At 40.3% G+C, this 21,375-nt stretch overlaps 3 protein-coding genes across 8 annotated transcripts; 1 reads left to right on the top strand and 2 right to left on the bottom strand.

Annotated features, from left to right (window-relative positions):
- The first annotated feature begins 285 nt into the window (after window positions 1-285).
- LOC132788774 (GPI mannosyltransferase 4) lies at window positions 286-4,723 on the top strand. 3 transcript variants are annotated; one of them, XM_060796345.1, is made up of 3 exons: window positions 286-539; window positions 595-2,482; window positions 4,214-4,709. In XM_060796345.1, the coding sequence occupies exons 1-3, from the start codon at window positions 371-373 to the stop codon at window positions 4,611-4,613; spliced, it is 2,457 nt and encodes an 818-aa protein (XP_060652328.1). In that variant the 5' UTR covers window positions 286-370; the 3' UTR covers window positions 4,614-4,709. The 3 variants fall into 3 exon arrangements, with proteins under 3 accessions (XP_060652328.1, XP_060652326.1, XP_060652327.1); XM_060796343.1 differs by lacking the exon at window positions 4,214-4,709 and having other exon boundaries at window positions 288-539; window positions 595-2,810; XM_060796344.1 differs by lacking the exons at window positions 286-539; window positions 595-2,482 and adding an exon at window positions 4,085-4,201 and having other exon boundaries at window positions 4,263-4,723.
- Window positions 4,724-5,405: 682 nt separating this feature from the next.
- LOC132788773 (prominin-1-A) lies at window positions 5,406-17,749 on the bottom strand. 4 transcript variants are annotated; one of them, XM_060796340.1, is made up of 18 exons: window positions 17,455-17,749; window positions 14,445-14,500; window positions 14,147-14,379; window positions 13,866-14,053; window positions 13,501-13,596; window positions 12,652-12,863; window positions 11,885-12,041; window positions 10,837-11,362; window positions 8,821-9,112; window positions 8,434-8,687; window positions 7,348-7,764; window positions 7,065-7,292; window positions 6,827-6,970; window positions 6,573-6,740; window positions 6,317-6,502; window positions 6,071-6,154; window positions 5,937-6,002; window positions 5,406-5,694 (listed from the first exon to the last, which is right to left on the bottom strand). In XM_060796340.1, exons 1-18 carry the CDS (start codon window positions 17,747-17,749, stop codon window positions 5,607-5,609), a joined length of 3,690 nt encoding a protein of 1,229 aa, XP_060652323.1. In that variant the 3' UTR covers window positions 5,406-5,606. The 4 variants fall into 4 exon arrangements, with proteins under 4 accessions (XP_060652323.1, XP_060652324.1, XP_060652322.1 ...); XM_060796339.1 differs by having other exon boundaries at window positions 5,607-5,799; XM_060796341.1 differs by lacking the exons at window positions 6,317-6,502; window positions 6,573-6,740; window positions 6,827-6,970.
- On the bottom strand, window positions 15,112-16,445 carry LOC132792940 (NSFL1 cofactor p47). The gene has a single exon (XM_060802479.1). The coding sequence runs from the start codon at window positions 16,331-16,333 to the stop codon at window positions 15,299-15,301; it is 1,035 nt and encodes a 344-aa protein (XP_060658462.1). The 5' UTR covers window positions 16,334-16,445; the 3' UTR covers window positions 15,112-15,298.
- Window positions 17,750-21,375: the final 3,626 nt, after the last annotated feature.

Raw genomic sequence — 21,375 nt, 5'->3', positions numbered from 1 at the left:
TGTAGATGTGTGTACGTATGTATTCATATTTATACTGAGCCTATTAAAGGAAATATTTATTATTAGATTTGTCGATAGTACCGATTTGACAATAATAATAAAAATATTCGTTTTGCACTGCTGGTAATTTGAAATGCGGCGCCACTTTCCAATTGTACTCTAACTGTATGCAAGTTAACAGTGCCACATTGAGTATAACAGAACATCTTGAGCATTACAGAGTTTTAACATTTATAACATCGGCTGGTCATAAATGGGGCTGCCAATCTAATCAATACTTGTCTAGATGAATTTTGTAAACAAACACAAAATCAACTCATAGTTGGCTGTGTTATTTTAAATTTTTGGTAATTTTAGCAATTTGGCAAAAATGCGCATTACCAGGCACTTGTCCCAGCTGTGGGAGAAGGGAACTCCCGTCGCTGGGCACCTGAACACCTATTTCTTCTTTGCGCTTCTGCGTGTGCTCCTAGTGTTTGTGCCGCAATTGGGCTACGTGCATCCTGATGAATTTTTCCAGAGTGTCGAAGTCATGACAGGTGAGTTGACATGATTACAGCACTTTCGCACAACTACATGCATATTCATTGCCAGGCGATCACTTTCGATTGGAGCACACTCGCACCTGGGAGTTCAATAACACGATGCCTGTGAGGAGCATAACGCTTCCTTGGGCTTTGCTCCGGGTGCCATGGAGTTTTTACGAATTTGCGGCGTTGTATGCGCGCAGCTATTGGAAGGTGGAACTGATCAATAGCTATGCGTATTTGGTGTTTCCTCGCCTAATCTACACGCTAATCTCGTACAGCAATGACTGGTGCTTGTATCGCATCTGTCGATTGTATGGATTGCGCCATGAGATTCGTCTGCTAGCATTGGGTAGCTGCTGGGTGTTGCTTGTTTTTGGAACACGCACCTTTTCCAATACCCTGGAACTGGCCATGTGCTCCTGGTTGCTGTGGCTCGTTGCCGAGTCCATGCTGAAGACCAATACGGTGGTGTACAAGAAGGAATATCTGGAGGAGAAGTATGACAAGGCGGCGTCGATAAGTGAGCGTGTTAAGATATGGAAACTGAAAAATGCTCTGCCGGCACACAATCTACAGCACTTGTTCGCCATGTCCAGCATCTGCGTTGCCGGCGTCTTCAATCGTCCCACATTCCTACTCTTTGGTGCGCCCATGGTATTCTTCTGGCTGCTCCGCGGCATGGGCACCCGGAGTGTCAACTTTCGGGACTTCAATCTACGCATTGGACTCTTCTGCGTGTGCGCCTTGCCAGCGCTGCTGCTGTTCATCTTCTGTGATTCGTTGTACTACCAGCACTTGACCGTGGGCGAGCTGCACATGCTGCAGTTGGGCATCGACAACTTTGTGTTCACGCCTTGGAATTTCATCAAATACAATCTGGACTCGGCTCAGACAGCCACGCATGGCGTGCATCCTTGCTATGTTCATCTGCTGGTCAACATGCCACTGCTCTTCAATGTCCTCGGCTTCGCTTCCCTGGTTGCCTTTGCTCAGCTGCTGTTGCGCTTCTTTTGCGCTGAATACCAGCTGCTGCCGCGCTTCCAGAGCATTGTCTCGCTGATGTCGGGTGCCATATTTGTGCCGCTCTTCTTTCTGTCGCTAATTAATCATCAGGAGCCACGCTTTCTGCTGCCACTTACATTCCCGCTACTCCTACTGCATGCACCCAAGCTGGTCACTGGATTTAGCGCGACATATCCCTTCCAGACACAGCATCGGTTGCTTCGGTGGCTCTATGAACGCATCCTCTCAAGGCAAGCCTCAGCTCCGCATCTCTTGCGCATCTGGTATGTGTGCAATGTGGTGATGACTCTCTTCTTCGGTTTCATTCACCAGGCGGGCATATTTCCGCTGGCTCAGCAGATGTCTCGCGTGGTGGCCACGAAGCCAACCGCCACCCACGTGCATCTGCTCACATCCCACACATACAGTCTGCCATTGCATCTGGTGAACGTGCCCAGCTCGCGAGTCTTACACTTCAATCCACAGACGCATCAACGTTATCGACACCAGCGCGACTTCTTTCTATATGAGTATGGAGGTCTGGCATTGGACACTGTGATGCATAAAGTCAAGCTCATCTCGGGCAACTGCGAGCTGAAGCGCAATGGACCGAATCGACTACGCTATAAGATGTATCTGGCTCTGCCCGCTTCGTTGAGTGGTGAGCTGCATGAAGCGCTGAAACGTTCGAATGCCAGCAGCTATCTGAACTTCGAGTTGCTGTCTGTCTTCTATCCGCATCTCTCGACGGAGGCCTTTCCTCGCTTGCAGGGTCGCCATCCCTGCGATGTGGATGCACCACATTGGACGCATGACGATTTGAAAGGCACTTGTGCCGTGGAGCAACCGCCCAACTTTAGCTTATCCTATTTAAGTCGTCAATTCAGCTCGATTGTCCATCAGTTTGGATTAGCTCTCTACGAGATTGACGTGCGACGTAAACAGCCGCGGCAAGAAACGCATATGTTCCATGAGGACACCGCATCAGGAACGCCGCTGCCTAAGTCACCAGCGTAACAACTGGGCGTGTCTGTGGCTGGGTGGTTTGCAATTCCTGTCCAAAGTGTGTCTTATAACAATACCAAAGATTAAGCTAAGCATTCTCAATTGTCGCCATCACAAATTTGCTATTCTAGTCAACAAATGTATTTCTTTGTATATTGAATGACAAAAACATTCCCGCTTTTACCCAAAATATCTTTGCCCATTTAATTGGTTTATTAGAATAATTTTTAGACTAATTCACATCTATTATCATTAAACGCTTTATAATAATAAAACAATATTACAATTAAACTTTTAAGTGAACTCTGCTTCTGGTAGATATTTTTTTTATTACATGCTTTATATTCTTTATTTATTTTAGTGGGGATTATAATGTTTCAAATGGAAGGTGTCTCGAATTTTTGAATATTAATGTATTTGTACATCTTAAGTCGAGGGTAATCGACTGTGAGATACCCGCTACCCCATTAAAATAAAACCATATCCTAGACATATACCAAATTACTATAACGAAAAACTACTAAAATATACTAAAGTCAATATTTGGTATATCGTTATAGTACTACATTCAAAACAAACTATACAGACCCAAATAGAGTAGGCGATTTTTGTAATACAAAATTATTTCTGCAATAACTTTTTTTATACCCGTATTATAACTTTGTGCTGGTAGGAAATGTATGTAACCGGCATAAGGAGGCATCTCCGCCCCTATAAAGTATATACATACATATATTCTTGATCAGCGTCAACAGACGATACGAGATAGAGCTATAATTTTTCGACAGGATTTGTTATGTTTGCACGCAGATAAAGTTTGTTTCAAATTTTTGACATGCCGCCCCCGCAAATTGGCAAAACTCAAATAAAAAAATTCCTGAAAATTTGGTTGCGATCAGATAAAAATTGTGGAAGTTGTCTTAGTTGCTTTGGCTGACAATCTGGTATATTTTGCAATCTAGTATAGTAAATCTTGAATGTTGTACCATATAAATATACCAAATATACCATCTAAATTTTTAAAGTATTTTTGTGGTATATGTTGAGAATAATACCGCAATATTTTGCTATTATTCAAAATGGGTAGCTGGTATCTCACAGTCGAGCACACTCGACTACTATTTACTACTATTTATACCATGCCACTGATGATTAAATTATGCTAAAAAATGTATTAATAATAATAATATATATAAAATTCAGTGTACTGTACTCCCAGTCAAGCAAACAATCTGAGATAATTACCTCAAATTGAATTACACATTTCAGTTGTCGCGAATGACGGAGACATGAATTGGGAAATATTAATCCATTTGACACGCGGCGGCTTCGATCGATTGACAAACATTTCGCTCTAGGTTCTGTATAAGGTGCGGCATCCGCGTTCATTGAACGTTATCAAGTAATATACAAAAATCAAAGAGAAGTTTGAGATACAAAAAAAATAAATAATAATAATAAAAAAAAAACAAATAAATATGTTTGTTATTGTGTTCTAATTCAACTTTTTATTTGGGGCTGTCTTAAGCCGTAAACTCGTTTGATGGAGTCTGACGTCTAAGTGTAAGCAAAGCAATTGACAATTTCGCTATAAAACTGTCGAATTAATTGGCCAAAAGCATCAGTCGCTCAACACAAGTCAAGCAACCACTTCCAATATGAATGTAAGATACAAGAGAAATCCTTATAAAAATATGTTTATTTAATCCTCAAATACTTTTTCAGTTCCTCATCTGCCTTGCTCTCTTCGTCGCCGTCGCTCAGGCTGGCTACATCGCATCTCCAGTTGCCACTTATGCCGCAGCTCCCGCCTTTGCTGCCACCACCTATGCTGCTGCCCCTAGCTATGCTGCCACCTATGCCGCTGCTGCTCCATTGACCACATACTCAGCCGCTGCTGTCCCAGCTTACTCCACCTACGCCGCTGCTGCTCCCGCCTACACTGCCTCAGTTTACAGTGCTCCTGCTTACGCTGGAGTGGCTCCAGTGGCGACTTATGCCGCTCCTGCTTACACTGCTCCTGTCACCACCTACGCTGCCCCAGCTGTCATCAGCCCCTTCTTGAAGAAGAAGTAAACTGTATTGACAATTGACACACATTACCTATGCCGATGAATTGAACACTTAATAAAATGAACTTACTACTACACGTGGATTCACTAACCAATCCAAAAAACCTCAATTTATTTGTGTTTGAAATTCATTTAAATTCATTCGTATATTATTTACTTTATATGTACTTTTTATACGCAGCTTTAGTACCATCATTATCAGAACTGACTGATGTATTCTTTCATTGTCCTATCAATGAACTTTAAAAAGAGGTAGAAATGAAATTTTTTGAAAAAAATGTAGTTTGATTTTTGGAGTACATATACGCTAAAAAAATAGTAAATATGACTTTGATAGTAAAATAACGTATGTTATTTTAATAATATTTTGACTGCATTTCTTAGAAATGAAACTATTTCTTTGTTTTATGTTTCGACATTGGATTGGCTAGTAGTGAGAAAGATACAGTATATAGTACTCGACTGAGAAGTACCCATACTACTAATTTCCAATGAAAGCAAAGTAAATCATTAAAAAAAGTGCTATTTTCGCACTAATATACGAAATTTATACTGATAAAATACTAAGCAACATATCGAAACGAATATTTGGTAAAGTGCAAAATAAACCAGTTTGACAACAAATGTAATGAAGCCCCGAATGAAACCTTAAATATTATATTAGTTCACTAATGTTTGGGTGTCAACGATTTTCAATAGATATAGTAGGTCCAATCACTCACTTTCTATAGAATCAAGTATCTTAATAGTTTCAGATCTTTCTTTGGGAATCGAATTAAATTAAAAATACATTTTATTTAGTATATACTTTGTATGTCGTATGTGATTGTTGCACCATTCTTTATTTGTGATTTAGTCGCAACTTAAATGCTTAAGAATTATTGAAAAGCTTGATACTATCGTAGACTAGACTGAATAGACTAAATTCATCCTAATAAATCAAAAATATTGTTATGTTGAAATACAAAAGATATATCTTAATTAGCAAGCTGGGCTCTCAATGGCGATTTGGTGTAGGTGAATCAGCATCTTCGAAGACAAAATCCTCCTCTTCGTTCCAACGTACAGTGCGTTCGCCGCCACTTCTGATTTTGGATTATTTCGATGGGTTGTTGGGGAACGAAACGGTTGGCGGTACAAGAAAAAAAGGTTGAGTTTTCGGTTAGGTTCAGATTATATAGTCTTTGTCGCTGTGAACACATAAGAATTTGTATGCGCTTGGATTGGTAATCTTGTCAAGAGCTCAATATTCGATTAGAAATCAAAAACCAAAAGAGAAACAAAAAGCAAAACTCATTCGATAAATGTTCAATAACGTTGGTAGAACCTGTTCATCCCGGTCGTCGGTGGCGGTGGAGGCGGAGGTGCGCTGCGTGGCGGAGTGCGACGTGCGCTAGAATGAACAAGGGAGAAATCAAATGTTTGCTTCAGAGCATGAATTGCCTTTTGCATTTTGCTTACGCAGCGACGTCCGCGTCCAGATGTGCTCCAGTACCGTAGGTATCGCTCTCATCCAGATCAAATTCATCGGTACCAGTACGTTGGCTATGGGGAATAGTGAGATGAGTTAACTCAGTTCTACATAGATTAATGGGAAATATCAGGTATTACAAATCGGAGATGACAGCGACTGATTGTGACTAGTCTTAAGTGGATCAAGATTTGGGACCAGGATTGACTGTTGAGTTGGATGGATGGATGACTCACAGGCGCTGGCTTCGCTTATTCACAATATCCTGCACGGCTCGGGCTGTCAATGAGACCTTGCTCCTCAAACGCATCGGCGTTCGGGGCATTGGCACGGCAGCTGGCACATCGGGATTGACGCTCAGAACGGGCGTGACCGGACGACGTGCCACTTGGCTACTAGCTCTGTCCACATTCGTACTACGCCTTGAATAAAGTATTGTGTCGCTAGAGGCTGAGGCTGTTACGGTTAACTGACGCTCTCTGAGACACTTACAACTTGGGCTTAGCTTGCGATTGGGATCGATTGTCCGGGTGCTGCTGCTGTTGGCGACGGTTCTCGAATTGCCGCAACTCGGGACTGGCGCTGGACTTGGCCCTCCAGCCGCTGTCCTGCTGTGTCTGTTCATCCTCAAAGTCTAGCTCCTCAGTACCTTGGCGGCGACTGCGGCAGCACCAAGTAGCAACAACGACAACAGAGAATATCCTAGGTGAAAAATGGAGATGGGAGGGTTTCCTTGCTCAACTTACATCGGTGCCTTGATTTTATTTCTCGACTGCCAAATGTTGATGATCTTTCTAGACTGACTGCTTTCGCGCTCATTGGAGTTGGCTCTACTGGGTGCACTGGATGAACCCCAATTGTCATCCTCGGGCATTGGTTCAGCGCGACGTCTAATCAAGGGCATAGATGAAATGTTTGAGATGAGCTGAAGATGGTGATGATGTGCCGCTAAGCTGCATCTTGTGTTGTTGACTGTCTACTTACAGCTGCTGGCGACTTCGAACTGGGGTCATCGCCATTTCTCGTCCCCGACTCAGCTCACGCTCTCGGCTCCGCTGCTCGCGATCACGTCCTCGCTCACGATCCAATTCACGTTGCTCCGACTCCTGTCGCCGCTGCTGTTGTGGGTGATGATGCTGTTGGTGCTGCTGTCTCGATGGCGTGGAGTCCTCGTCAGCTATGTCTAAAGTTTCCTCAGTGGCAGTGCGTCGTCTGTGGATCACAAAATTATTACTGTCTTTCTCTTCATTTGCCTCTGGTCACTCACAATGGTGGTCGGGAGCGTGCTGTTGCACTACTAGTGCTTCGATCCCGTTGCTGTTCTCGCTTCCCAGCGTTGCTCGTCCGTTGCTTCGGGCGTCCACGTGTGCCAGTTCCTCGCTGGTCCCGTTCACTGTCTCTGTCACTCCTGCGCTGCTTCCCCTTGTTACGCTTCTGTGCCAGCAACATGGCATTCAGTCGCGTCTGTATGGTGATCAGATTGAGGCCAACTGGTGTGCCAATGGCCCAGAGCAACAGGGTCAGAAAGACAAAGAACCACAGACCATTAACAAAGTCCACCAGATTGCGGCACAAAAATATCCGACTGGCATCAAACGTATCGTAGAACGGACGGCACTTGGTTGTGGTATCCCCCAGCTGTGACTCCATTGTGGCACGACTGCTGGTCAGGTATGTCTTGAGGCTGTTGAGTGGTGAAAGCAGAATAGAGCAGTGTTGACCAAACAAACAATAATTCAATTGGTTAAAGTGCTCGATATTGAGAGCTCAATGCTGAATTGCTGAATGCATCTTTCAACGATTGTTTTATTTGTTATTTGTTGCCAAACTTCTTCAGGCGAATTGCAAGTTGCAAACAGAGAGAGAGAGAGAGAGACAGAAAGAGTAGAACATTAAGTGGAGCACAGGAAGAAGAGATGCAATCATGACACTTGGCAAACTTAATCAAACGATTACGACTTTCAATTATCTGATAAAACTGCAAAACTATGTACCAGTTGCCACTTGCCATTTACCATTTGCCAGTTGCCAGTTGTTCTACCAGTTGTACTTGAGTTTGCTCGTTTGTTTGTTGGGTTATTTGTTTGTTTATTTGTTTGTTGTTTTGCCTGGCATTGAAAGAGCAACACACACTCGAATGTTAGCACACATATGCACAAATGGAAATACAGACACGCTCTCTTGGCTTGCCCAGCCACAGACGAGACGTACATAGATGGGAGTCGGGAGTGTTGATTCAACTGTAGTCGCTCCATACAAAATCACTCAGAGATTTCAGTGCAATTAACTTTGAAAAGTGCTTCTTCATATGTGTGCATGCTTGTGTGTGTATGTATATATGTTCGACACTTACCGCTCTGTATAGACGCGCGTCAGATTGTGACAGATCTCCCCAGCTTTGTTCTCCAAATATCCTTGAATGTTTTTCAAGTGATTGAGTGTCTGATTAACCTGCTTCGCCCAGGGATCTCTCTGCAGCTCCAACGCAGTCAGATGGTAAAGTATTTCATTCTGCAGATTCTCAAGCGGCTGCAGTATCGAAGCTTGCAATCGTTTCGACCGACTGCCCAAAGTTGTCATGCGGGACGAAGTGGCCACATCTTGAATCTACAGTGATTGCAAATGCACAGTTATTGGGACTAAACACATGCTCTCCCTTGTATTCTTGACCGATACCCGATCTCAATTTAAGCGCCTTTAGGTATAATTAGGAACCTTCTAATTGAATGCACTAACTCACCTGGAGGGCAACGCGCTGCATTTGATCAATGAACGTTGCCAAATCCTTTTCGGGCGTGGGTGCGCCAACACTGTTCCGATACGTGGTCAGATTGAAAGCGGACGTTTGCAACATGTTCTCCAAAATATTCTGAATAGATTGGGTCAGCGAGAGGAGCGTTCGCTCCGATACCGAAATGGCATCGATGGCCGTTGATACTTTCGGGAATTGTTTTAAGTCGGCTATTTTGGTTGTATTAACGAATGCATCCAATTGAAAGACATTGTACGATGCTTGATTTTGTTCGCAGCCCCTGTTACGCAGCAAATTACGTATACGCCGTGTGTGTGTGTGTGTCAATCATCGATATGGTTGCCATTGGTTATTGTGTTTTGTGTTGTGTATTTCATTGTTATGCGAGTGCGAGTGTAAGTGTGAGTGCACAAAGTTGTGAGTTATTGGGTGTTCGTTGTAGTTGCAAAGAAATGAGAAGAGATTTTTGGTTTACTTTTCCGTTTCAATGTACGTTCAGCTCGGGCTGCTTTTGCTCCAAAATCCCGGACACACACATTCCCCCACACACATACGACAGTTTTATACAGTGTTGCAAGGGGGTGGCGGGTGGCGTGTGGCCTCTAGCAGGCAGGAGGGGAAGAATATGCGGTCATGCATATTCTGCAACGCTCGCATGCATGCGCATTTGTATCTGTGCAGATAATTGGAATCGGGCTTAAAATTTGTGGCTACAAGTGCTGGTCGTGTGGTTGTGGGTGTGTGTGTGTGTGTGTGTTTGTGACAACGACGGCAACGACGGCCAAAGGGTGTGGCTAGTACAGGGCTGTGGCTATGGACTGTGGTGCTACAACGGGCTATTCTGCGTAAAATTGAGTGCCATGTGCGGCTAACAAAACTCATAGGGCTTTCACAATTTTGCGGCTTGGCTGTCTCAACTGCAATCTAAAGTCTCTCGTCTCGAATTTCTTGTCCTTAGGCTCTTGTCTCCAGTCTTCAGTATCGGCAGGGAGTGTGCATTGCGGTTGGCATAATAAGTGTTTGGGCAGTGACAGGATTTCGTTGCCAGTTATTTCCACTTTTGGAATTTACATACCTAGTGTAAATTTGTGATAGTGCTGTTTGGTCTTGGGGTAATTAAGCACGGCTTATGGCTTACAAACATGTGAGCTTCTCAACATTCACTGAAGCATGGGCGAGGCAAAAACATTGACCTATGACATGTCAATAAGGTCTTCTAACTTGCGACACTTTTCAAAAAGCTAATTGTTCATTTTGGTGGCAGAGGTACGACTTGGGGAAGTGTTCTATCAAAATTACAGGCACGTACAGTATCAAAGTAATTGGATTATCAAATTCGTTACTTGCTGGTTTATCGGGTTAAGGGAATCTGGGAAATCTAAGCAGACGCATATTAGTACTCGTATATTTTTATACATAGAGAAAAATTAAGTTCTAAAAACAAAAAAAATATATTAAGTCTCTACGTTCTTACAATCAGTATAAAAATTCATATTGTACATATAAAATTTAATACATATTAAAACGATATTTTAAATATTAATCGTGATATTATTAAAATTAAAATTATTAAATTATAAATTATTAGGAAAATATATTCTTTAATTTATATACAAGAATTTTACATTCTTGGCTTAAGAATTTCAGAATGAACTCATTTTCTATTTGGTTTATCAGAAGCTTAAATAAGTAAGTATGAAATATGTTGGAAAACTTGAAACAACTTGATAATGTAAAATAGAAACAGGGAAAATAAATATTAGATTCTTTAATTTTTCTTTTAAAAATGTATACTAATATTTAGAATCATTTTTATATTCAAGTTCGCTACACAGTCTTTTTTCAAGAATGACGATTGCAAATATTTTTTTAATTAAAATCAATTCATATTCTTAGTTAACTTTTGACTAATATTCGACTAACATTCGATTATTTGAATTTTTGAATTTGGAACGTAGTTTTTCTCTGTTTACATTCTACACTTTATTAGCAGCTGCGACTCACCTGAGTGCTGTGCCCAGATTGACATTGACAACGGAGCGATTAACGCCAGCAGGACGAAGGAGCTCTCCAATGATGCCTGTTTGGGGCTCTGCTGCATACACATAGCCGGGCTTATCGAATAGCTTGCCCAGCATCTCGTAGTTGGGGCCTTGGATGGAGCGACAGAGGAAGACCTCGACGTTACCGCCAATGGCGAGGGAGAAGACCCCATAGAAGGTGAGTCCAATGCTGCCCAGGCAAATGACCAAGACGGTAACGAAGAAGACAATGCCGGACTTGGCGTTCGACTCGCAGAGGAAGCAACAGTAGGACATTAGCATAAAGAGCAGCACCCAAACGATGACCATGGCGGCAATCCAGCCAATGCCCCAGTACGTGTTCGCCCACTCCTTAAGCTCTATGTAAGTCGGCTCCAGTGCTGGCCACGTTCGATCCAGACGCTCCAGCAACGCATTAATTGTCGATGTCAACAGCTGGGCATTGGCTGTCGTCCTGTGCCTTATGCTCGCCAGCTGCTCCAGCGTATCTGCGGATGGATCAGTTTGGCAATTCAATTAGTGTTCGAGCATTGAGTATTGTGTATCGAGGCCCCGTTGACATTAATTAATATTGTGTTAAACTTGTCGCCCACCTCCAACATTCGCAATCACAATCCAGCACAAGCCAGTGAAAACTCTCTGATTATTACAGAAATTGCATGGCTCGAAAATGTTGCCACTTATATTTAGTGCTGGCAGCTGTCCTATCGTGTGTTATTGATTGTATTGTACACTTTAATTGATAGCAAAATCGAATTTGCTGGCCAAAACAAAAGGAAATGAAACGAAGCGACAACGCACTTGGAGTAATTTCTAAAGGTGATTGTTGGAATATGTTGGAAGCTGGACACATTGTTTTCTTGGCAAAACTTTGCAATTTTCTTACATTCAATTTGTCAAGAATATTTTGTGTGTTACGTGCTGATAACGAGTGGACTTTAGTTTACTTTTGCAGTAATAAAATTATAATTCGCAATGTTTTCATCTGTTAGTGTCTTGATTGGACTTACAGTTTCGTTCATATGCTGTATCGTGCTTAACTTGTTGCGGGAAATTGCTGAAAATTGAACGTGAGACGCCAACTTCCGATGTCAGATTCTTGACAGTGGAACCAAATTCAATTTCGCCCAAGTATCGCATGCGAAAGATGCTCTGGTCCTCTTGCAGCTGACAAATTGTTACCAAATAAAGTATAGGACAATGTTGAATGAAACAAGTAAGAATGCTACAGTCGAGTGTGCTCGACTGTTAGATACCCGCTACACTTTGCAATAAAATCGAAAGAATGCTAAATTAATATACCAAAAAATAATAAAATACAGCAAAAGTTCCATTTGGTGTACTAATACTATATACTATTACATTCCGAATATACCATAAAAAACTAAATATACCAACCAAAGCAATTAAGACGCAACTATACAAAATGTTCAGGTATTATAAATACTTTAGTGTATTTATTTTTATTTGCTTTAAAACTATGCTTGTGGGGTCGGAAATATTTATAGTTTCATAACTAATAATATAATAGATTTATGTGTTCATAGGGATAGACAGACAAACGGACATGACTATATATTCTTGTCTATTAATGCTTATCAAGAATACATATGGGGCCGGAGATATCTCTTTCTTCCTGTTACATAAGTTATGATACCTTTCTGCCCTACTGGTAGCGGGTATAAAAAGGCATTATGATAGTGAGAGTACAAATAATAACAAGAGTGAATGGTGAATTAAAGAACCAGCTCTGACCTCTGAACTCTGGCCAACTCACCGTCTTGAGCGCATCGACAACTCCGTTTTCCTCAAAGCTGCGTATACGCAATGTGTCACAGAGCGGACGATCTCGGTACGTGCACTGGCGCTGCAGCACGGATAATTGTATCTGTAGCTCCTCCATGCGGGCGGCTGCCTCCTGGGAGAGCTTCAGAGCGCGTCCGACGGTCTCTTGAAGCATAAGGACGCGATAAATGAGCTCCGCATTCGCTGCGACAAAATCCATGAAAATATTATTGTAGCATATTTATTTGGGGCTAGACCAGAAGTCAGAAGAAGGGTGGTCCGGGTTGGTAGACAGAGTTCTGCTCTAAATTACATATTGTGTGAAAATATAATGCAGTTGTCGTCTTGACATTCGTGCTGTCCTTGTGCTTGTGTCAACTTGTCTCCGGATGCGAATGCCAGCTCCAGCTTCAGCTCAGCCTGTGTACTATGTCTGTTGCCAGTTTTTTTTTTATAGAGCGACTTCTGATTCCGCTTTGGAGCATGCTGCATCCTCTCAAGTCTTTCACTCTCATAATGAAATTGGGCGCAAACAATTGCTTTTCTCAGTGCACTTCGATATATTTACCATTGGCTGTGCAGCATTCGCAGAGTGGAGTATTATTTTGAGTGTTTGATGTTTGCCACAATACAGCACAATCTATTTTTTATTTGAATCCGCAACCTCAGACCTTGTCTTGTAGTTTGCACAATCTTGGATTATGTGATTTTAATCCATTTCTATGCAATTTTGTATAGCCTCGTTCAGTCGAACAATACAAAAGGCATTTGGGTCAAGACTACGTTCATGGTGCTGGGCCAAACAATCGGAGCGAAGGAGCACTTAACCTTAAGGACTTACCCAGGCTAAGTGTTGTCAATGAATCATATGCCAGCTCGAGGCCAGTGTGTGCAGATATTTCCGCTTGAATTGGTTCGCCAAGGAGAACATCCACGTCTATTATGTGAATAGAGGAGAACATAGAACAAATTCAGATTCTGGCCACATGAAAGGGAGTTGGAAATGGAGAAGGAGATGGGAAAGGAGTCGGAAGGAGTACACTAACTGCAATAATTCAGAATGAAATGCACAAAGTTTTGGTATGGCATATATGGCATGCTACATATAATATGAATGAGTCGAAAGCAATAAAAATGCACAACGGCAATGGTCATAAAGTTGGCATTGCGAAAACTTTTTTGCGCTCTCGGTTTGCACCCACTGACCTTCCAAGTCTTTGACAACTTTCTCGACGGAAACATGAAAGCCATTATCTAGTTTGTGTTTGATTTGTAGATGCGTATCCTTTAAAAAAACCTCGACGTCGTGCACCGCCGACTTGACCATCTCCGGCGTCATCTCAATCCCTGTCGATAGCCGACTATTGGCATAAAATATGCTAAGGTCGCTCAGCCTGAAAAATACCCCAAAATAGAGTTAACTTCAATGATCTATGTAACATTACTTGTCCTACTTTACAACTTTGCCATTGCATTGGTCAACCTACGTGAGCAGTATGAAGACAATCCAAAGTGTGACCACCGAAGCACTTTTGCGACATCGCAGACTCTCCTCCAAGGATTCGTCGCGAATGTGCACCGGGGCGTTCCGTATGAGGTCCACTTCATCCTGTGTGCTCCGACGACCGCAGCACCAAGCACAGGTGGCAATCAGTGGCACTAAAGCCAGTATGGCAAATATGCTCATCAGTGCGATGAAGCCCGATTCGATTTTAATGGCCTACAGCAAGGAAAGTGTTTTCAGTTTGATGACTAAAGCAAAACTGTATTATACCCAATACTCACATTAGAGGCAAAGTCGATTAGGCTACCATTCTTATGTAGTACATCCCGTATAGAATCTGAGAATATTCGTTATAGTAAATTTTTAAAAATTATAAGAGCATATTATCTATAAATAATAATAAATAAATAATATTAATTATAATAATAATAAGAATAATAATAAAAATGTAATTGGGCCCATTTGCTCAAAAGATATTTTAGTTAAAATTATTTTAAAATGAAATGAAATGAAAACCATTTTTATTTATGATTTTTTATTTAAATTAAACTCATTAAAAATGCGCATAATAATAAAAACGTCTTTTTTGGGATTTGAGTTTTTCGACTTGCTACCCAAAACTTTGAGCAAATAGAAACAGGCGGAAGAAGGCATCTCCGCATTAACATCTAGATCCCAGAGACTATAAAAGTTATAAGTGCCAGAATTTTTTGCATATGTTGCACACAAAGAAAGTTTATTTTTTTTCGTAGATTTTTGCCACGTCAACTTCCGCACAAAAAAAAATTATTTTAAATTGTAAAAAACGGCTGCAGCTGTTCTCTAAAATATATTTTGAGTTCAGTATTATGCTGTTATACACATAGATTTCGGAATATTTGGTATATTTTAACTATATTACTGCCTTCGGACTGCTTTGCTTTGTAATTAAAGACCCTCATATTTCATTTTTACGGTTGTTTACGTTAGACTTTCTATTTTAATTCCACATATGTATCTCTCAATTGATTTAAATTTTAGACTATCAGCCTTAAAGCCATATTAAGCCGGAGAAATATGTAAAAACACCTCTAAAATAACTAATAAATTATACATAATTTATGTATTTTTGTAAAAGAGTTTTTATATTTGTCATTTAGTCTTCGTTAATGTGTTGGATGACGACCACATTAAGCAAATCAGCCTCGGATAAGGTACGCAAATCGCTCTCGAGGAGCGGATGCCGTGGAAATGTGGTCATTAACATAAAGTTTACACTAGAATATTGGGGCCTAGCTATGCGCACATATCTATAGAGATCAGCGACTTGGTGTGTGCGATTGAAGTTGGCGGCAATTCGACTTCCATTGGCCAAACGGAACTGGATGGTCGTTACATTTGTCTGCACATTAAGAGCCAGAGCATGCTCGGCAGATTGCTCTTGATTATGCTGCTGCTCCTCTGTGGATAGCACTTGGGTTGAGGGTGCGGGCTCTAGTTGCTGGTTTGGTGTGCCTAGAGGACGACCTGAGCCCATGAACTGCTTGCGAGATAGCTGACGATAGGATTCGTTGGTGTGATCCTGGACACTGAGCTCAATGCGTTGCCCCAGCTCCCGCATCTCATAGGGGAAATCGCCGCGCATTATGGCACGCAGAAACCGTTCATTTTCGGGCACTTCGTAGAGTCGCAATGAGCCATCATCCAGCGAGAAGCCTTCTGACCAAAGGTGAAGCACCACAACAATGTGCTCGTTTTCGTCCAGCTCAGAGTCGGTGTCTTGCCCCGTATTTCGTGGTGGCGGGGGATTGATGGGATGAGCACTGCCCAGGCTTACGCCATGTCCCCAGGTACGCATACTGCGATCGCTATCGACGGTGGTCAGGGCCGGAGTTGAGTCATCGATTTGCACTCGCTTTGTAATCTGCACATTCTGAAGAGAACTGTCAGATGCTCCATCGTTGTGCGTCTCCGGTTGCTCATCCCGGCTATTAGAGTGTTGGTTCTTAGCACTTGATTTGTCCGTCGTTATTTCTGAGGTACTCTGTACAATGCGGTTGGCTTTATCGGCCTCATATTTAAGGCTTGCTTGCTCCAAAACCCAGTTGTTGGCCATCAAATATTGTCGTGCTATCTCCTCGACCTCGCCATACTTCTTCATAAAACTATCAAGCTTTTGCTCATTGGACATCTGCACCGCCAACTATCCAACTATCAATTAGTTGTTTAATTTTGATATATAATTTTCAATTCTTCATTTTGAATTTCCAAAAAGCTTTGTCTACGCTGACTTTGCTCTAAATCAACTACAGATTTCCTTCAATCTCATGTTTAACATTCTCTTTAGTTTTTGTGGACAGTAAAATGACTTGCATTTTAGATAGGGGAGCGGCGGAAAGAAAATTCGTGTAGTACACGGCTTAATATATGTAAAAGCTATAAAGCATACGCCAGATGAATTTAGTGTCATAATTTAATCCAATGTAGGACAGAAATGGCATTCGCAATGCTTGAATGGACAAGAGACGCAAACGTCAATCATTCACACTCTCCAACTGTTGCCAAATAATATTTTCAAAGTAAATATTTTAAAACCAAGAACAATATTATATTATATTTTATCCATTTTTTAAATTTACTTAACGAAACAAAAAAAAAACAAAGTCAAAGCCTTTATGTAGTTAAAAATTTAAAAGAAACTTATTTAAAAATATATTTAAACAAGTACGAAGATTATAGTCAAATGTGCTCGACTGTGAGATACCCGCTAATATACCAAATTGACAGCCAAATCAATTAAAGACCCGTAGTAAGGAGATAAGTAGGAGATTCAATACCTAGTCTGTTGCATTTATTTCTTAATCACGTTTAAATTAATATAATAGACGGAAAACTACTCGACCTTATGGTGTTTAATGTAAATTTTTTGGGTAAGTATATTATTGAGATGACACTCAAATACAAGTGATATTGCTTTTTTCCCCTTGTACTATCGTTTTATTTCGACAACTTAATTTGACACAAACTAGATAAATATGTATGTTTTCGTTATACAATATAAATCAAAAAAGCTTCACCCGATTTTTATTTTAAATACGTACGAGAAATTTGTATGAATGATATTTGGATGTTATTACAAAGGCTGTGCTTAAAACGGCATTCAATTCCCTCTCTTCGTTGGCAGGCCGACAAAACTTGACACCAACACACTCACAGACCACGCTGGCACATACAAACCCTGGCAGAGAGTAACCCTGACCCTTCTCTTATCCTACATGTCCGACGACTTCTTGGGCCATACTGAGGACTTACCAAGCGGCAATTCTTCCGGCGTGATAAGCGATAAAAATTCACTAACGTAGGTGAATATAAATGGTCCCGGCGCGATGTCCATGCCTGGTATGCTGTATGTAAAAAATGTGCCTGGTCCAGTTGATGTCGTTGTTGTTTCCAGTGTTGTTGCTGCTGGGGCATTTGTTGTTGCTGTGGCCCTAGACATCGCAGCGGCCATCGCCGTTGTTGCTGCGGCTGCTGCTGCTGCTGACGTGGACATAATTGTTGTTGCGGCTGGCGTTGGCAGTGTTAGATTGTGTATACGTGTGTCCATCTTCGGACAGGGCCCTGGGCCTGGAATTGGATGTGGATGTGAAGCTGAAATGAATAAATGGTTGAAGTAGAAGACAATGAATGTCTGCCAACACACATACACCGAAGCGCATGGGATCACAATACACAGGCGGGGTCAATCTTGGCAAAATATTTTTGGAATTTTATGTTCCTATTATGCATTCATATTAATGCCTACCCAACCCCGTATGACACATGCGCCTATAAATTAATAAATATAACGCTGTGGGACATATTCGCATGTTGTTCGCATTGAATTTAATTTGCTGTTGAAATTGTTGTCTATTGTAATTTAAGAGACTTCCGGAAGGCGTACATATTTTATATTAACCAAAGGAATACTTGTCGATAAATAAAATATTATTAAGTTCAATATGATTAACTTTTTTTTAATGAGTTCAGAGGGACCACATTCTTCCAACGTCAGTCATGTGTTTATCCTCTCTTATTGCTTACACGCATTTTAAATTGTTTCCTTGACCAAGTTTGTTATTTTCCATTCTTAGCACATATCCAAGGTGCTGGCCCAAATTCGAAATGCATTTAATGTCTGTTAACGCCTTGAATTGAATTTTACAGACACGTTCGCTAATTCTATTCCTTTTATTTTGCATTTATTTTTCTTTGTTTTGCTACTATTTGTACTACAATATTTGCTCCATGCTGTCTTTGGCCTCTCAACTGCTGTCAATTGGGCTTTCGAAATTTGCTTTCGTTGCGCATCGTGGGTAATGACTTTCATTGCCTGTGCAACGTTTTCTCCTTACACATGCATATTTATTTTCGCATATTGTTTTGTCTCGATTTGTAGTTGCTGTAAACTACACTCGGCACTCGGGGTACGCCACACCATTCGAAGGGGGTCCAAGTCGTTGGCGAAGCCCCGCAAGCTTGTTGGAACTCTTTCCTTGACAATACGCGATGTATTGGAAATACTAATTGCGCTACCTCTGGGATTTACAATGCACTGAATTAGAGCAAACCAATACGAACGAAACTTAAATAGTCTTGAGCTCAAAAAGTAGGTCATTAAAATGCGATAGCCCATCATTGGGCATGGGGAGAGCGTTTGGCGTTCAATTTCACTCGCTGCAATATATTTCTCTACACTTTTCTCTCGTTTTACTTGCTCTATCTCTTTGTATATCTCGAGTATAGTGAGCTCAATGGACACGAGTCAAGGCGCTTGGTGGTCAAGCTCTTTTGAAGGCAACTTGATACGTAATGTGTAGAGGCGATTGTTAGGAGCATATTAGTCAAAGCCGTTTTATAATAACTACGGGTATAATGACAAAAGGTGGCAAAGTTCATGTCTGAGGTCAAATAAGAAAACCCTTTTTTCTCTAATTAATATTACTGCTCACTAAAGAATATAAACTCCGTTACTAAAAGATGTTGCTAGTCATAAGAAAGTACCCGGCGTATACTTAATTATTAAACTCAACTCGCTTCAATCGATTGGTGCAATTTAGTAATTAAAGTATGTCGTGTGATTGTAAAGTTTGATGGATATTGAAAGCAATCGTTTACAGTGGCGAGTCAATGTGAATGTTTGCAATGGAGTCAATGAGTTCGATTCGAATGATGACGGTAATGCTCCAGCTGTTGCCAATGCGGAAAAATCTACTAATTAATAAATTATATGATGAGTAAATTTACCTCGTTTACAATTTTAATTGATTGATTTATTTGTGTGCCCTCTCCCACTCTCTTTGTGTCTCGCACACACACTCTCCCTTTTCTTCTTTGATATGGAATTTTAATATTGCTTGTTAAATGTGCTCTGACATTTCACATACGATTTTTAATTGAAACTCATTAAAATCCCAAATGTCAACAAAAGCTGTTTGAAATGTGGAGTTATTTAGACTCATTTCCGTTTACCACATTTAATTTCGAATTTTCTATAGCATTAGCTGTGTTAAATGTATTATTTTTTGTTGTTATATGTTATTTATATGGGAAATGCATTTAACGAATCGTTTACAGTTTGCACAAAATTGCAGCCATATGCAAAATATTCACTTTTACATATTTGCTTTTCACTAATTTGCATCTTCTTGATACTAATTGATAAAACGAATGCGTAAGCTCCTTTTAATTTTATACACCAAATCAATTTTATGGTTTATTTTATTAATTTTCGCAAACACCAGCCCGTCACAGCATCCTGGGGCTAGATATTAATTATTTGATATATTGTCAATGGAAATATATGTTTTGAATGAATTGTAGCTCGACACGTTTTATATATTCAAAAGACCTCACAAGACTGAACTGACAAACGCTCAAAGCCCCAATAATCACCAAAGAAAACATATAAATTTTCTTTATTTCGTTTTGTGGCAGAAGAGACCGGTAGAGAAGTGTGGTATAATTGCCTATAAACAGTGGTGAATTCTTCATTCTATTGCTTTCCACTCCCAGCACGTGTAAGTCGAGCAAATGGCGGGAAGAGTCGGATAGCATAACCGAAAGTGGGAGAACAGAATTGTATATGAGCCAGTGATTAAATGTTGTACTAATTATTCAGTGCATTTAAAGCCTGCGATGGCTAAGTGAAAATACAGTTTATGTTCAATATTCTCTCTCTTTATTGATTTCATACTTCATTTTGCCTTTTAATTATCATACACAAAAATATTCTTCTTCATTCACAAGTCTCCCCGCCTTCCATATTTTTACGTAATTGTAAAGTAATACTTTTGTCATGCTCTTTAGCCAATTCCTTATTTAATCTACAATATTCATGATTTACCCTGAATCTTTAAATTTTTGTCAATTAAGCATTGCCATGTACATAAAAAGCTTATTTCAACTTGTAATAAAATTTTTTTTAATTAATTGTACTGAGCAAGAAGAAAGATAGTAAACTAATTTAAATGTATGTATGATATTAGTAAATTGTTTAAACATAAATATGTCAAATAATTATGCATTTTACATTTTGTTGTCTATGTAAATTAAATTCAATATAATAAGAAGTAAGAAAAAAAACAGTTGAGTGGGCTTGATTAAATTTCACAAAAATACCGAAGCTATATTTAGTATATTGATATAGTACTACATTTAGAATATACCATAGAGTATTAAATATACCAGATTATCAGCCAAAGCTACGAAGAACCGTTTGCATTTTTTAAAAAACTTTTATCCGATCGCAACCAAATTTTTAAGATCTGTGTGAAAACATAACAAGTGGTGTCGAAAGAAAATTATTTCTCTATCTCTTACTGTCCCTCTATGGGACCTTCTGCCTGTTACATACATTTCCAAGATTGCTTTTGTATTTTTATATGCAATAGCAAATTAAATATTTCGGTTATAATAATTAAAAAAGGATCTAATTAATAAATGGATCTAACAATAGTTAATTTAAAACTCTTTATTATATCAAGATTTATTTGAAGTGTTATTCTACATTTACAGTTAGTCTACGTAAGGACGTAGAAAGATAATTTTATTTTTAATGTGGCATTAACGCCAAGCCATACTAAGTTTTTGCAGTCCGCCTTCGGGGAGCCCAACTATTTCGACGGCTACATATGTAGATGGAAAGGCATTGGTTGGATTGATGATGGCGGGAAGGTTTCTTTCGGTTTGCGA

The sequence above is a fragment of the Drosophila nasuta genome, chromosome 3, assembly GCF_023558535.2.
Source record: "Drosophila nasuta strain 15112-1781.00 chromosome 3, ASM2355853v1, whole genome shotgun sequence".
Classification (NCBI taxonomy): domain Eukaryota; kingdom Metazoa; phylum Arthropoda; class Insecta; order Diptera; family Drosophilidae; genus Drosophila; species Drosophila nasuta.
The sequence above is the reverse complement of the archived record's forward strand: the minus strand, read 5'-3'. Positions and strand labels throughout refer to the sequence as shown.